Source organism: Pistacia vera, unplaced genomic scaffold (assembly GCF_008641045.1).
Source record: "Pistacia vera cultivar Batoury unplaced genomic scaffold, PisVer_v2 Contig798, whole genome shotgun sequence".
Lineage (NCBI taxonomy): Eukaryota > Viridiplantae > Streptophyta > Magnoliopsida > Sapindales > Anacardiaceae > Pistacia > Pistacia vera.
Genome location: NW_022196665.1, coordinates 68,317 through 82,115, shown reverse-complemented (window position 1 = coordinate 82,115; position 13,799 = coordinate 68,317). Strand labels below are relative to the sequence as shown.

Here is a 13,799-nt window from a genome sequence, read left to right as displayed (position 1 = left end):
CAGATGTTACAGTTCTCAAAACAAGCTATTTTAAGGATATGGCCATGATTATATCATGGAGATAAATATTATTTTAATTTATGCTACATCTTCAAAATGTTTAAGGATGAACAAAAGTGGAGAAGCAGCACATAAGGCTGTAATGAACCAGCGAATATCAAATTACGTGCAGGCACAAAAGCACTAACTCTAGTCCAAAACCACACAGGCATATGCCAATCACTACAAAGACTTCATTTAATTTATAAAATTGTCTTCAAATTCCAGATTCTCCATTTAAAGAACTAGTTACGAGAAAATGAATACAACATATATGCAATTAACGTTGGTAAAGTTGCTATTTCTGAACAAGAAAGTAAATATAACTGTATTTAGAAGTGAAAATATATTGGAGAACTGCTTATCTTCAATTCCGACTTGAAGCATTTCTTTTCTAGGAAGAAAAATACTAATAAACACTATAAACTTAGACGTTTAGCATCAATGGACAAAGCTGGCAGCCAAAATCCTTGAATAAGAAACTAGTAACATTGGCATTCAACTGAACATTCTGTTACAAAGACATAAATTCAGGTGATAACTTCATCCTCATCTAAAGTTCTTGTCTTTCTCAATGGTCTACAAGGATCCAGTATGAATACATTTTGGTATGGAACTTCCATTTTTAAAATTTTATGTACAACAGTAAGATATCAGGTCAACAATCACCTTTTCAGAATTGATTAGTATCCCCCGGCTATTAATTTTACTGGGAATTTTACACGAAATAGCCCCAAAACAACTTATTAGCAAATTCAACCCCCCATGCAACAAATTTTTTTCTCTAAGGCAGGGAAGGAGATGTGCATACCCCTCCTGGACCAGTTCCCTTCATCGAGTTATTAGAAGTGTTGACAGTCTCTTTACTCGAGTATGACTAGTAAAGTCGGTCTCAGTGTTTATAGAAAACTATATCTCGGCTACAATTGGCTTTGATCGCATCCTCCAAATTCTCAACCCGATCAAAATCAACTTTGAAAGTATACCATGGTGACTCCATCTTTACCAGCATCATAATCCTGCTTGATGTCCTCAACTTGAAACGATTCTAGCTGTAAAAATCAAAATGAGAGTTAAGTTAATGTTGAAATTACCATATGGAAGACATTATTAGAGCTAGAAAGACCACAAAAGGCAACAATGAGAATGTAGCACATAAGAATGCCGTATTTGTTGGACAACTTAGGCAATGAGAATTGTATATCCCATGAAGGTTGGGCAACATCTTAAGTTTTGCGGTACTTGTGGTCAATTCAGAGAAAAACTTAGCAGGAGCACAAAACAGGCTACAGAATATGAAAAAGAAAATCAAATTATGCTGTTAAGATTGCAACATGACAGGTTTAAAACTTATAGACCTCCGTAATGAAAATCAAGCATGACTATCTAACAGTGATAGCAGAAACTGGAAAATCCTATTTAAACGCCAAGACTGTGGCATGCAAAATTCAAATCACAGTTGAGAAGAATGAACTGCTGTGGGCTTTAAGTGAAGATCGAATTGACTTAATTTCATTGTCCACTTAAGTAATTTACCCGAGGCCTCTGGTTTTTGAAGGACCTGTATGAGCTAGTAATTAGTTAAGACATGGATGGTGTGGGCATGGAAGTAAGGTCGCAACTTTCTGAAGATGATTACCAAGGCAAAGGCTAATCGCTCCATTTCTGGATACCTTGTTTCGACGTCTAACGGCCGTTTGTTGGTGTAATACATAGGCCATCGAATTTTGTTTTCTTCCCGAATAAGAGCTGCACTGATTGTATGTTGAGAGACGAATGGGTAGAGAAACATGATTTCTTTGGGAAGTGGTTTAGATAGAAGAGGTGGCTTGCCAAGATGCTCTTTTATGCTTTGGAAAGCTTGCTCACATTTTGGAGTCCATTCAAATTTCTTTTTTGCTTTGAGTACATTGAAGAATTGCAAACAATGATTTGTAGCTCTCGATATGGAACGACTAAGAACTGCTATCCTTCCATTCAAGCTTTGAACTTGCTTGCGTTTTGTAGGACTATTCATATCCAACAGAGCTTGGATTTTTTCGGGATTAACTTCAATTGCTCGATGGTTAACCATGTACCCTAGGAATTTAACCGAGGCTAACCCAAATGAACAGTTAAGTGGATTAAGTTTCATTTTGTATTTTTGGAGTATGTTGAACATTTCTGAAAGGTGAGCTATGTGATCTAAAGCGATATGCGACTTGACCAACATGTCATTGACATAGACCTCTAATGTTTTCCTGATCTACTCAAAAACATTCAGTTAACCAAGCGTTGGTAAGTTGCTCTAACATTTTTCAGGCCGAAGGGCATGACTTTGTAATAGTACAGCCCTCGATATGTAATGAACGAGGTATGTTCCTAGTTAGGCATGCACATCGAGATCTGGTTGTATCCCAAAAATGCATCCATGAATCTTAACAACTCGTGCCCGGAAGTGGTATCAATGAGTTGGTCAATTTTGGGCAAGGGGAAATTGTCCTTGGGGCAAGCCTTCTTGAGATCCATGAAATCAATGCAAGTTTGCCATTTACCATTGGGTTTTTTTACCAAAACAGGATTGGTGACCAAACTATGGTAATGAGATTCTCGAATGAACCCAATTGAGAGGAGCTTATCCACCTCACTTTTCAGAGCCGTATAGCACTCTGGGTCCATGACTATTCTTTTTTGGCGAATTGGCCTATTCTCATGATCAATGTTGAGTGCATGACAGATCCCAATCATGTCGGCATGTGTCTATGCAAAAATATCAATATTTTGTCGGAGGAAGCTCGTCAAATTAGTTGCAACCTGAGGGTTAAGATTACTCTTGATTCTCAGCATATGAGCTGACTCATGCTCGTTGATAGGTACCTCAGACAGTGTCTCTAAAAGCCTATTGTGGGAATTCCCACCTGAATATAAGGATCAATGTTATCCTCCACTAGGCCATGTTGTGGCTTCATCTTGCTGGTCACCACTAACTGCTTTGGCTTGCCCTCAGCCTTTCCTTTCCCTTTGCATGCAATCTTGATTGCTTGATTGTAGGAGTCACAAGATTCACGTTATGATCCCCTCACTTCCCCACACCTTGACGGAGTAGGAAACTTCATCTTCTGATGGTACATGGAAGTGATGGCTTTGAAGTTCTGTAGTTGTGGTTGTCTAATGATGTCATTGAATGCAGAGGGACAGTCCACTACTAGGAATTATGTCATCTTGGTCACTTCGTGGGGATCGCCCAAAGTGACTGGAAGAGTTATCATTCCTGAAAGAGTTAGATGGTCAGCAGTAAAACCATAGAAAAGAGTAACTACAGGCTTAAAGTTTGTATCGTCCAACTTCATCTCCTCAAAGGCTTTCTGAAATAGGATATTCATAGCGCTCCATTGTCCATCAACATTCTGTGGATTTTGCATCTTCCTAGATTAGCAGCGATGACCAATGCATCAACATGAGGGTGATTATGCACTCGTCTCGCATCTTTTTCAAAGAAGGTTATTTCTTCTTCTATGCGTTGTTGGTGAGGTCGCTGTTCCAGATTGAGAACATTGTAAGGCTCATATCAGGCTTCTCGAGCATACAGATCTTATGCATGCCGAGAGGTCCCTACAATATGAGGTCCCCCAATGATGGTCCTAACTAAGTAGAGACCCTTGTGACCTTTGCGTCTTTCCCCGTCATCATAGTCTTTTTCCCTCAAAGGAATTGGACTATCAACATACTTCTTGGAATGACCTTTCTAGATGAGGTCTTCAATTGCTTGCTTAAGAGCTTGGCACTCATCGGTATGATGTCCAATGTCCCTATGGAAGTGACAATATTTCTTGTCGCTTCTCTTTGACTAGGGTGCCTCCATGGGCTCCGAATCTACGAGCAGGTTGGCTTCTTTTGAAACAGCCAAAATGTTCGAGATCGATGTGTTCAATGCAGTAAAGTTGTCGCAACGAGGTAACAGGGCATAAGCCTTCTTGGGCTCAAAACGTTGTTTCTTTCCCTTCCTCTGATCATCATTTACCCATTTGCGATCATTCCTTCTATTCTCTCCAAAATTCATCCCTTCGACTAGGAATGTTGGTCGAAGGCCTGGGGTCGTGGAGATTTAGAGTTGCCACAGAGTTTTCAATTCCTAGATTTTTTTTTTTTTTTTTTTTTGGCAAGATTGTAGAAGCGAGTAAGAAAAATGTTGTCTTCCGATTGTAGTTACCACAAGTCGGTTTGCGAGCGAACTCCAGTTATAATCAAAGTTCGAACTGAATCTTTGAGTGTGTTGGCCACCTTATTCAATTCCCTGCGGAACCTGTCAATGTAAGATTTGAGAGACTCGTTCTTTTCTTGCTATATATTGGTCAAATAGCTAAACGGCATTGAGAATTTCTGATTTGCTTGGAAGTGTCTCAGGAATAATGAGCTCATCTACTGCCATGTGTTTATAGACCCTGGTGGAAGTGATATGAACCAACGTTTTGCATGGACAGTCAGGGTCATTGCTAAACAATGATATTTTGCCAAGTTTGAGACTTGGTGCAACTCTATGAGGTCGTTAAACTCATAGAGGTGATCCTGAGGATCACCATTCCCGTCAAACGCCTTCATGTCTGGCATTCTGAATCTTGGTGGAGAGGTTCTGTCATGACCTTTAGAGAAAAGGGAGACGCCTCAGCGACCACTCCCTGCTCATTTTGTTGAGCTCAAAGTTGATCTAAAGCTCACTGTAAATCCTCAATCTGAGGAAGTTGAGCCTTTGGGGGATCACTTTCCGCAATATGGGTGCATACCCTATGTTGCGATTGATGAAAGATCATAGGTAGGTACTTTCTATGCTTTGACTGGAACCTTCAGCTTGCCTTGACACTTGAGGTTGAAGCCCTGTGAAGGCACTAAGTGGTTGGGGGAGTTTTCCCTATCTTTGCGATGGTCGAAGCCAACGCTTTGATGGTAGGTGTTTCCCTCTCGGTGATGGTCGGAACCATCATGCCGATGATGGTGGGAACTTCCCTGCTTGGCACTTTCATGAGTGTGCTCGTGCAATGTGCCATGGGACTACTCTTGAGTGAAGTATTGCCAAGCCGCTGAACAGGAGTTTGTTTCTCTATTCGTGGGCAGTATTCGAATGCCCTTTTGAGTCTTTTTGCCCCTGATCGGCTATGTGTTTACCCTTTTGCGCTGTAGTGCACATGGTACGAGGATGTGCTCGTTTCCACGCTTTTGCGCGACCAATAGACATCTTTGGGGGTGGTAACGCCTTGTTTGAATTAGGTGGTACTACTTTGTCCAAACGATCTAGTCACTGGTTCATCGTTTGGAGAGTGTTGTCGAACTTTTCCAAGTAACGAATTAAGGCAGGATCCGCCTGGGAGGTCAAGAGCATGCTCTCTACATTGTTTTTAAGGAGTCAGAGCTCCTTCGAAAGGAGTTGTTTCCTGATTGCGGGGAATCTCCTCGTTGTTGCCAATGCTAGGACGCTCAATTTTGAAGCCATGAGAATTTTTTGTTTATCTTCGGAAGAGAAACTGACGGGTCAGTTGAGTTTACTAGATAAAGAGCTGATGTGAATATAGGCCCTCCTTCTAGCGTCGAACTGTTGATGTTTGATTTTGACGCCAACAACTTCGCACATGTAAAAGGCTATAAAGTCACATGTGAGATGATTATAGTAAGTGGGTGAGGTACTATAGGCATAGTAGCATGCAAAGACGTAAATATAAAGTTGACAAGAGAATTTTTATAGTGGTTCAGATGCTTAAAGTAAATCATACATCCATTGTGTTTTTTATATCAATTTGTTCCTGGTCGTTAGACAGGCTTACAAGAAGTCGTGAACTGCGATCTGGTATTATAAGTGTCTGGTGTTCTAAGTGTCTGATCTTGATTTTGTGAGGAGGAGCTACCTATTTATACATGTTTTGCTCAAGATAATGATTACACTTTTGCAAATGGCTTAATGCCGTGAAGATCTCTCATGCCTTCCCATTCGTTAAGAACTCAAAGAATATCCTCACATTAAATGGCGCTTGGACATGTGCGCGAACTAAATTCATCCAAGGACAAATTCTTGAGTCGGTTGGGTTATTGACAACTATATTCTTTTTGCCTTTGGAGACGACGGAATGCTTTCTTGAATTTTGATTGGTGCTTGATGATATCAACATAGGTCAACCCTATTTTAGCCGTAACAAAATCTATCACCTTCGTAGATATAATTTCTTAGATTTTAATTTGAATAGCTCTTGAATCTACCACCTAAGCAAATCGAACTAGGAATGCGTTCCTGAATTCTGCTAAAGCTAAGAATCTTTAAACTAACCTTATTAGAAACTGTGACAAATCCTATTTTTGCAACACTAAATAAACTAAACTTTTAATAAAACTAAATAAACTTAGTTTAATTTCCAACAAACTCATTTCTTAAAACAATTAATTCACCTGAAAATTGAGAAACATAAGTTATGTTCGAATAAACATAAACAATCAATACAATTTTATTTGCAATGAAAATACAAAAAAAATACAAAAATTCAATTTTTTATCCTAACTCAAATAGTAATTGAATCTTATTAACATATGAATTTTTTATCCTAACTCAAATAGTAATTGAATCTTATTAACATATGAATTTTTTATCCTAACTCAAATAGTAATTGAATCTTATTAACCTATGAATGATGGGATAATGTGATAATTTAGATATCAATGTAATAAAAATTTTTATCTTTAGGCTAACACAAATTAAGGTGAGAATATATAGAAAATTATGAAAGATTTTTTTTTTTTTTTTTTTTTTGGTAGATACCCATTACCCCCTTGCCTGCCTCATTTCTAATCAGGGTTATGACATTAGAGTACAATTTCTTCAGAAATTTTTAATTAAAGGACAAATGTTACAAATCCTTCAATTAAGCGACAATAAAAAAATATATATATAATTAAATTTGACTTTATATAAGGGCAAAACAGTAGTAGTATACATTTAAATTATTTCTTCTTAAAAATAAATTAAAATTACTAAAAAGGTAAAAAAAAATACAAAATAGTAAAAGAAATCAAAACTTAAAAATGAAAATTTTGGGGAAAACAAAAAAAAAAAGGCCAGAAAAAGCTTTCTTTCTTGAAGTTTTTTCGTTTCAATTTTTTTTTTTTTTTTTTATTTACTCAAAAAAATGTTGGTCAGTGTTTAGTTTTTAAAAAAATTTAATCTAAGAACTAAATTTAGTTAGAAAAAAAAAAAAGGAAATAAAAGTTAAGGGCATCTAAGTCTTTTTATCATTTTTCGTTAAAGTTAATGATAAATCACCAGCTATTAAATGTCCCTTAATTAATGGATTTATAACTTTTGTCTTTCCGTCGAAAAATTCTAAAAAGTTTATACAATAAATGATAATATCCATTTCTAATTATAAAGAAAGTTTAATGGTAATTATACGGTTCTTTTTCTTAAACAAATTCATATTCAAAGACATTAATTGACCGGTTTGGTCATTGTTGCGCCTTAAAATAATACAAAACTTGGAACTAAAATTCAATTTACCACAAAAAAAAACTAGAAAATCCATTCCCTACGAACATAGCTGAAATGATACTATAAACAAAACAAAATCCTCTACTTCTTTGAATTGATTCGAAAATTTATAAGGTAAAACTTGTATAAAGTAATACCGTCAAAAAAATAACCCATTTATTAAGTCCTATATTATGCCAGAACATATGTGTTCATAGCTGATCAACTTTGTCAAACACCCAAGTTTAAAAAAACAGAAGTGCCAAGTTCAGGTTGAGCTAGCGTTTCTAGGCTATCTTGGAACCAACCTTTTCCCATATTGCTAGTTCACCAAACTCCTGGGCCTTCACCTAAAAGAGTTTTATCTATTTGATTATGCTGAACCAATGCATGAGATCAAACATGCGTCGATGAACCATCAGATTGATTTCCCAAACAATCCAAAATCACAACTGTTGATGCTTGATTTTGGACACCAACGACTCGCACGTGCAAAATGTTAAGAGAGTCTTAGAAATTATACTTGATGGATCCATGAAATTTGAATATAGTACTGAGATTATATATATTGCAGAAAACATAAATAATAAGCTGACAAAAGAGGTTTTTATAATGGTTCAGATGCTTAAAGCAAATCCTACATTCACTGTTATTTTATTGTTCTCCAACTATTTCTATGATATTGCTCGTAAGACATACATATATAAAAAAATACTTTGCTTTACAGAGAGAAAGAATAAAGTTCAAATCTATGTCTAACTCTCATATATCTCACCTCTCTTTTCGTAAAGAGAAGTAACAAGTTATACACCTTTGAGGTGAATGTAATGAGTGTTTCGCAAGTTGCCTTGACACATAGACAGCTCTCATCCATTCTCCTCTTAAAATGAGATAGGGTTGGTACAAGATATCCCTGAGGTGGTATGGGCTTGACTGGAAGTACAATTTATCTTTTATTTACTTGTTGAACTGATATCAGCGTGACTTTTTAGGCATAACAACAACTATGGGGGCTGTATGGTATTTTTCTAAGTCAAAGGTTAGTTGAATTACCCAAATCATAACGAGGAACTTTGTGGATTGCTTAATAGTTTGGGTTTTCTGGGAATCCCCAACTTTAAGTTAAACTTGCAGGTAGTCCTATTAGGGAGATAAACTAACAAATGTTTCTCTATACTTTCCCCAACCACAACTCATCAAACTTTGATTCTAACTAAATGACCAACCGTAGTTCCAACATTTTTCCATCTATATAAGCCAATTTGATATGGGTAACTCTTCAAGAAAACACATACTAGAATTTGCCCACTGTTTACAGATTCCCGCTAGAGTCTTGTACCTTCTGCTATTATCCAAAAATGGCATTTTCTAAAGATTTTCTGGCTCTATTTTTGTTAATAGCACTATCAATCTCCAGCCTTGCCATGAGCCTGGCAGCTCGCCATCTTTTGGACACACCGGCAACTCCACCTCCAGCATTAACACTGCCTACAATTCCACCTCTGCCGAAGGCCACATTGCCTCCATTGCCCTCAGTGCCAACTTTGCCTAAGGCCACATTACCGCCATTGCCCTCGACTCCATTGCCAACACTGCCGACGCAACCAACACTTCCAAAGCCCACACTGCCACCTTTGCCAAGCACCCAAATCCCATCTTTGCCACAACCTACATTGCCCACCATCCCCGCAACCCCTAAGGTTACAGTGCCGCCATTGCCATCTACTCCTCTGCCCACAATCCCCACCATCCCAACAACAATACCAACCATTCCATTCCCCTCCCCACCCCCATCTAAATGAGCTAATAGCCCTTGAAATGCCACGGTTACCGGTTATTACCACCAGTTAGAATGTTTCTTGGATGTGTTTCAAGTCAGATATCGTGGGACCTGCCATGGCACAAGTGCTTTCTGCTGGACTTGAGTTAGTCCACATATATTTGTTTTAGTCCATATATATTTGTTGTTTTGTGGATCATTGATTTCAGTCTCATCCAGAGAATCTTAATGTATCTCTTTCTATTCATTATTTATAGTAATGTATGGAGTATATTTTATTATGTATTAGTCTTACTCTTCTTGATACAGATGCTACAGTTCTCAAAACAAGCTCTTTCAAGGATATGCCCATGATTGTATCATGAAGATAAATATTATTTTAATTTATGCTCCATCTTCAAAATGTTTAAGGATGTACAAAAGTAGAAAAGCAGCACATAAGGCAAAAGCCAATCACTATAAAGACTTCATTTAATTTATAAAATTGTCTTCAATTTCCAGATTTTCCATTTAAAGAACTAGTTACAAGAAAATGAATACAACATATATGCAATTACCGTTGGTAAAGTTGCTTTTTCTGAACAAGAAAGTAAATATAACTGTATTTAGAAGTGAAAATATATTGGAGAACTGCTTATCTTCAATTCCCACTTGAAGCATTTCTGTTCTAAGAGGAAAAATACTAATAAACGCTATGAACTTAGAAGTTTTGCATCAATGGACAAAGCTGGCAGCCAAAATCCTTGAATAAGAAACTAGTGGCATTAAACTGAACATTCTGTTACAAAGACATAAATTCAGGCGATAACTTCATCCTCATCTAAAGTTCTTATCTTTCTCCATGGTCTACAAGGATCCAGTATTAATACTTTTTGGTATGGAACTTCCATAAATTTAAAATTTTATGTACAACAATATGATATCAGGTCAACAATCACCTTTTCAGAATTGACTAGTATCCCCCGGCTATTAATTTTACAGGAAATAGCCCCAAAACAACTTATTAGCAAATTCAACCCCACATGCAACAAAAAATTTTCTCTAAAGCAGGGAAGGAGATGTGCATACCCCTCCTGGACCAGTTCTCTTCATGAAGTTTTCAGAAGTGTTGACAATCTCTTTACTGAGTATGACTAGTAAAGTCAGTCTCAGTGTTTATAGAAAACTATATGTCGGCTACAATTGGCTTTGATCGCATCCTTCAAATTCTAAACCCGATCAAAATCAACTTTGAAAGTAACCATGGTGACTCCATCTTTACCAGTATCATAATCCTGCTTGATGTCCTCAACTTGAAAGGATTGTAGCTGTGAAAATCAAAATGAGACTTAAGTCAATTTGAAATTACCATATGGAAGACATTTCTAGAGCTAGAAAAGACCACAAAAAGCACAATGAGGATGTAGCACATAAGAGTGCCATATTTGTTGGAGACAACTTAGGCAATAAGCATTCTATATCCCATGAAAGTTGGACAACATCTTAAGTTTTGCGGTACTTACGGTCAATTCAGAGAAAAACTTAGCAAGAGCACAAAACAGGATACAAAATATGAAAAAGAAAATCAAATTATGCTGTTAAGATTGCAACATGACAGGCTTAAAACTTATAGACCTCCATAATGAAAATAAAGCATGACTATCTAACAGTGAAAGCAGAAACTGGAAAATCCTATTTAAACGCCAAGACTGTGGCATGCAAAATTCAAATCACAGTCAAGAGGAATGAGCTGCTTTAGGCTAGAAGTGTAGATCGAATTGACTTAATTCTATTGTCCACTTAAGTAATTTACCCGAAGCCTCTGATTTTTTAAGGACCTGTCTGAGTAGGTAATTAGTTAAGACATGGATGGTGTGGGCCTGGAAGTAAGGTCGTAGCTTTCTGGAGATGATTACCAAGGCAAAGGCTAATCGCTCTATTTCTGGATATCTGATGTCTAGCAGCCGTTTGTTGGTGTAACACATAGGCCATTGAATTTTTTTTCTTCCCGAATAAGAGCTGCACTAACCGTATGCTGAGAGACAAACATATAGAGAAACAGGATTTCCTTGGGAAGTGGCTTGGACAAAAGAGGTGGCTTTCCAAGATGCTCTTTTATGCTTTGGAAAGCTTGCTCACATTCTAGAGTCCATTCAAATTTCTTATTAGCTCTAAGTACATTAAAGAATGGCAAACAACGATTTGTAGCTGTCAATATGAATCGACTAAGAGCCGCTATCCTTCCATTCAAGCTTTGACCTTGCTTAGGTTTTGTAGGACTACTCATATCTAAGAGAGTTTAGATTATTTCGAGGTTGACTTCAATTCCTCGATGGTTAACCATGTACCCTAGGAATTTAACCGAGCCTGCCCCGAATGAACACTTAAGTGGATTAAGTTTCATTTTATATTTTTGGAGTATGTTGAACATTTTTTAAAGGTGAGTTATGTGATTTGAAGCGACATGTGACTTGACTAGCATGTCATCGACATAGACTTCCATTGTTTTCCCGTTCCACTCAGAAAACATTTGGTTAACCAAGCGCTAGTAAGTTGTTCCAACATTTTTTAGGCCGAAGGGCACCACTTTGTAAACAGTATAGCCCTAGATCTGTGATGAACGAGGTATGTTCCTCGTAAGGCATGAACGTCGGGATCTGGTTGTATCCCGAATATGGATCTATGAAGCTTAAAAGCTCGTACCCAGAAGTGGCATCAACGAACTGATCGATTCTAGGCAAGGGGAAACTGTCCTTGGGGCAAGCCTTATTGAGATCCGTAAAATCAATGCCAGTTTGCCATTTACCATTATGTTTTTTTTTTTTTTTACCAAAACAGGATTGGCAACCCAACTGGGATAATGAGCTTATCGAATGAACCCAATTGAGAGGAGCTTATTGATGAACAATTTTATAACCTCACAAGTGCACGAATCGCTCTCGTATTCTAGTGTGCAAAAGCAAGGGTCGATCCCACAGAGATTTGTAAACAATTTACTAATCCTAATAACTATGCTTCAATTAAAATTAATATTAAGACATAATAATGAAGAATTAGGAAAGATCAATTTAAAAGTAACAACTAAATAAAACTAAAATTAACTAAAACCCAATTGACCAAAACCTAGGGCTCATATTTCACCATAATTATCCAGTTGTATGTCAAACATCTCTCTATTGTTTATCAATTCAGGCTCTAGGGTTCGCATTCACTATATCAAGGTATCACCGCAAGGCATTCGGGATTAACCTAACATTTTTAACACAAGACTAGCTAGGGCATATGGTTTAGCCTATGAATTAAAAACTCATTAAACACAAGAATACTCAAAATCAAGACCAAAGGCGCATCTATTAGGGCGTATGCACAAACATTAATTATTCAAGAATTCATGAACCTACTAATACTCTATCAGGGCGTATGTACAAAGTACTAATCATTCATTCACATGAGTTCTTCAAGACTAAAACATAATATATGTCTAATCTCAACACATACAACCTAATAATTCACACTAAGTGTCGTCACACAATAATGAAAATTACAGATTAAATTAATAACCTAAATAAATCAAGATTTCCAATTGAATTGATAGCAATAACATATGTTTAACAAAGAGCCTTCCATTACACATTGACATCAAGAAAACAAACCTCAATTCCCTCAAAAGCATGAAAAATCCAAAACCCTAGGAAGAATCTTCTTCTCTTTCTTGCCACAAAGTGTCTCTCAATTTAGGTTAAGAATAACCCCTAAAATAAATTACAAAGTCCTATTTACACATTTCCGTTGCTAAGGGTGTTTTTTGGAAAAATACAAGTTCAAGTCGGAGTTGGAAAATGTGAGGTTTTTATTTTTCTCACGATCCATGTCGCGGCGCAGAATTCTTCCGCAACCTTAAAGATTTGTCACACCACGGTGCCAACCTTTTCACGCTGCGGCATAAACTTTCTACCCCAAATCATCTTTTCGCACCGCAGTGCAGAAAAACCATGTCGCGGTGTAGAAAAATAATGTTGCGGTTAGGGGTGTTCGGTTTCGGGTACCCTGCACTTTTTGAAGGAACCGGAACCGAAGGTTCTTTGAAATTTGGAACCAGAACCGGAACCGACGGTTCCGGTTCCTAGGTACCCAGAACCAGAACCTGTAACAACGTTTCTGGTTCTAGTTCTGGGTACCCTGTAAAATTCACGACCTCCCAAAAGTTTTTAAAATCGCAAAAAAAACCCTTAAAAACTTACAAATACCCCCCACCTGGCACTTGTTAACAAAAATAAAATTATAAATTTAAAATTTAAAATTTAAAATTACAAACTCCATTACTTTGTAAAGGTAGATTCTTAAAAGTCAAACCAACTTACTTTAAATGTTATGAAATATAAATGTATTCACATTACATTTTCTACAATAGTTTTTATTAACCCCCCTAATCTTTAATTTTATTTTATATTAGTCTCAGTTCGTGGTTCCTGGTTCCGGTTCCGGTTCCTAACTATAGGAACTGGAACCGCACAGTAACGG

At 37.1% G+C, this 13,799-nt stretch overlaps 1 protein-coding gene across 1 annotated transcript; it reads left to right on the top strand.

Moving 5' to 3' along the window:
• Positions 1-8,789: 8,789 nt before the first annotated feature.
• On the top strand, positions 8,790-9,425 carry LOC116117089 (protein PELPK1-like). Its single transcript, XM_031403119.1, has one exon. The coding sequence runs from the start codon at positions 8,878-8,880 to the stop codon at positions 9,319-9,321; it is 444 nt and encodes a 147-aa protein (XP_031258979.1). The 5' UTR covers positions 8,790-8,877; the 3' UTR covers positions 9,322-9,425.
• Positions 9,426-13,799: the final 4,374 nt, after the last annotated feature.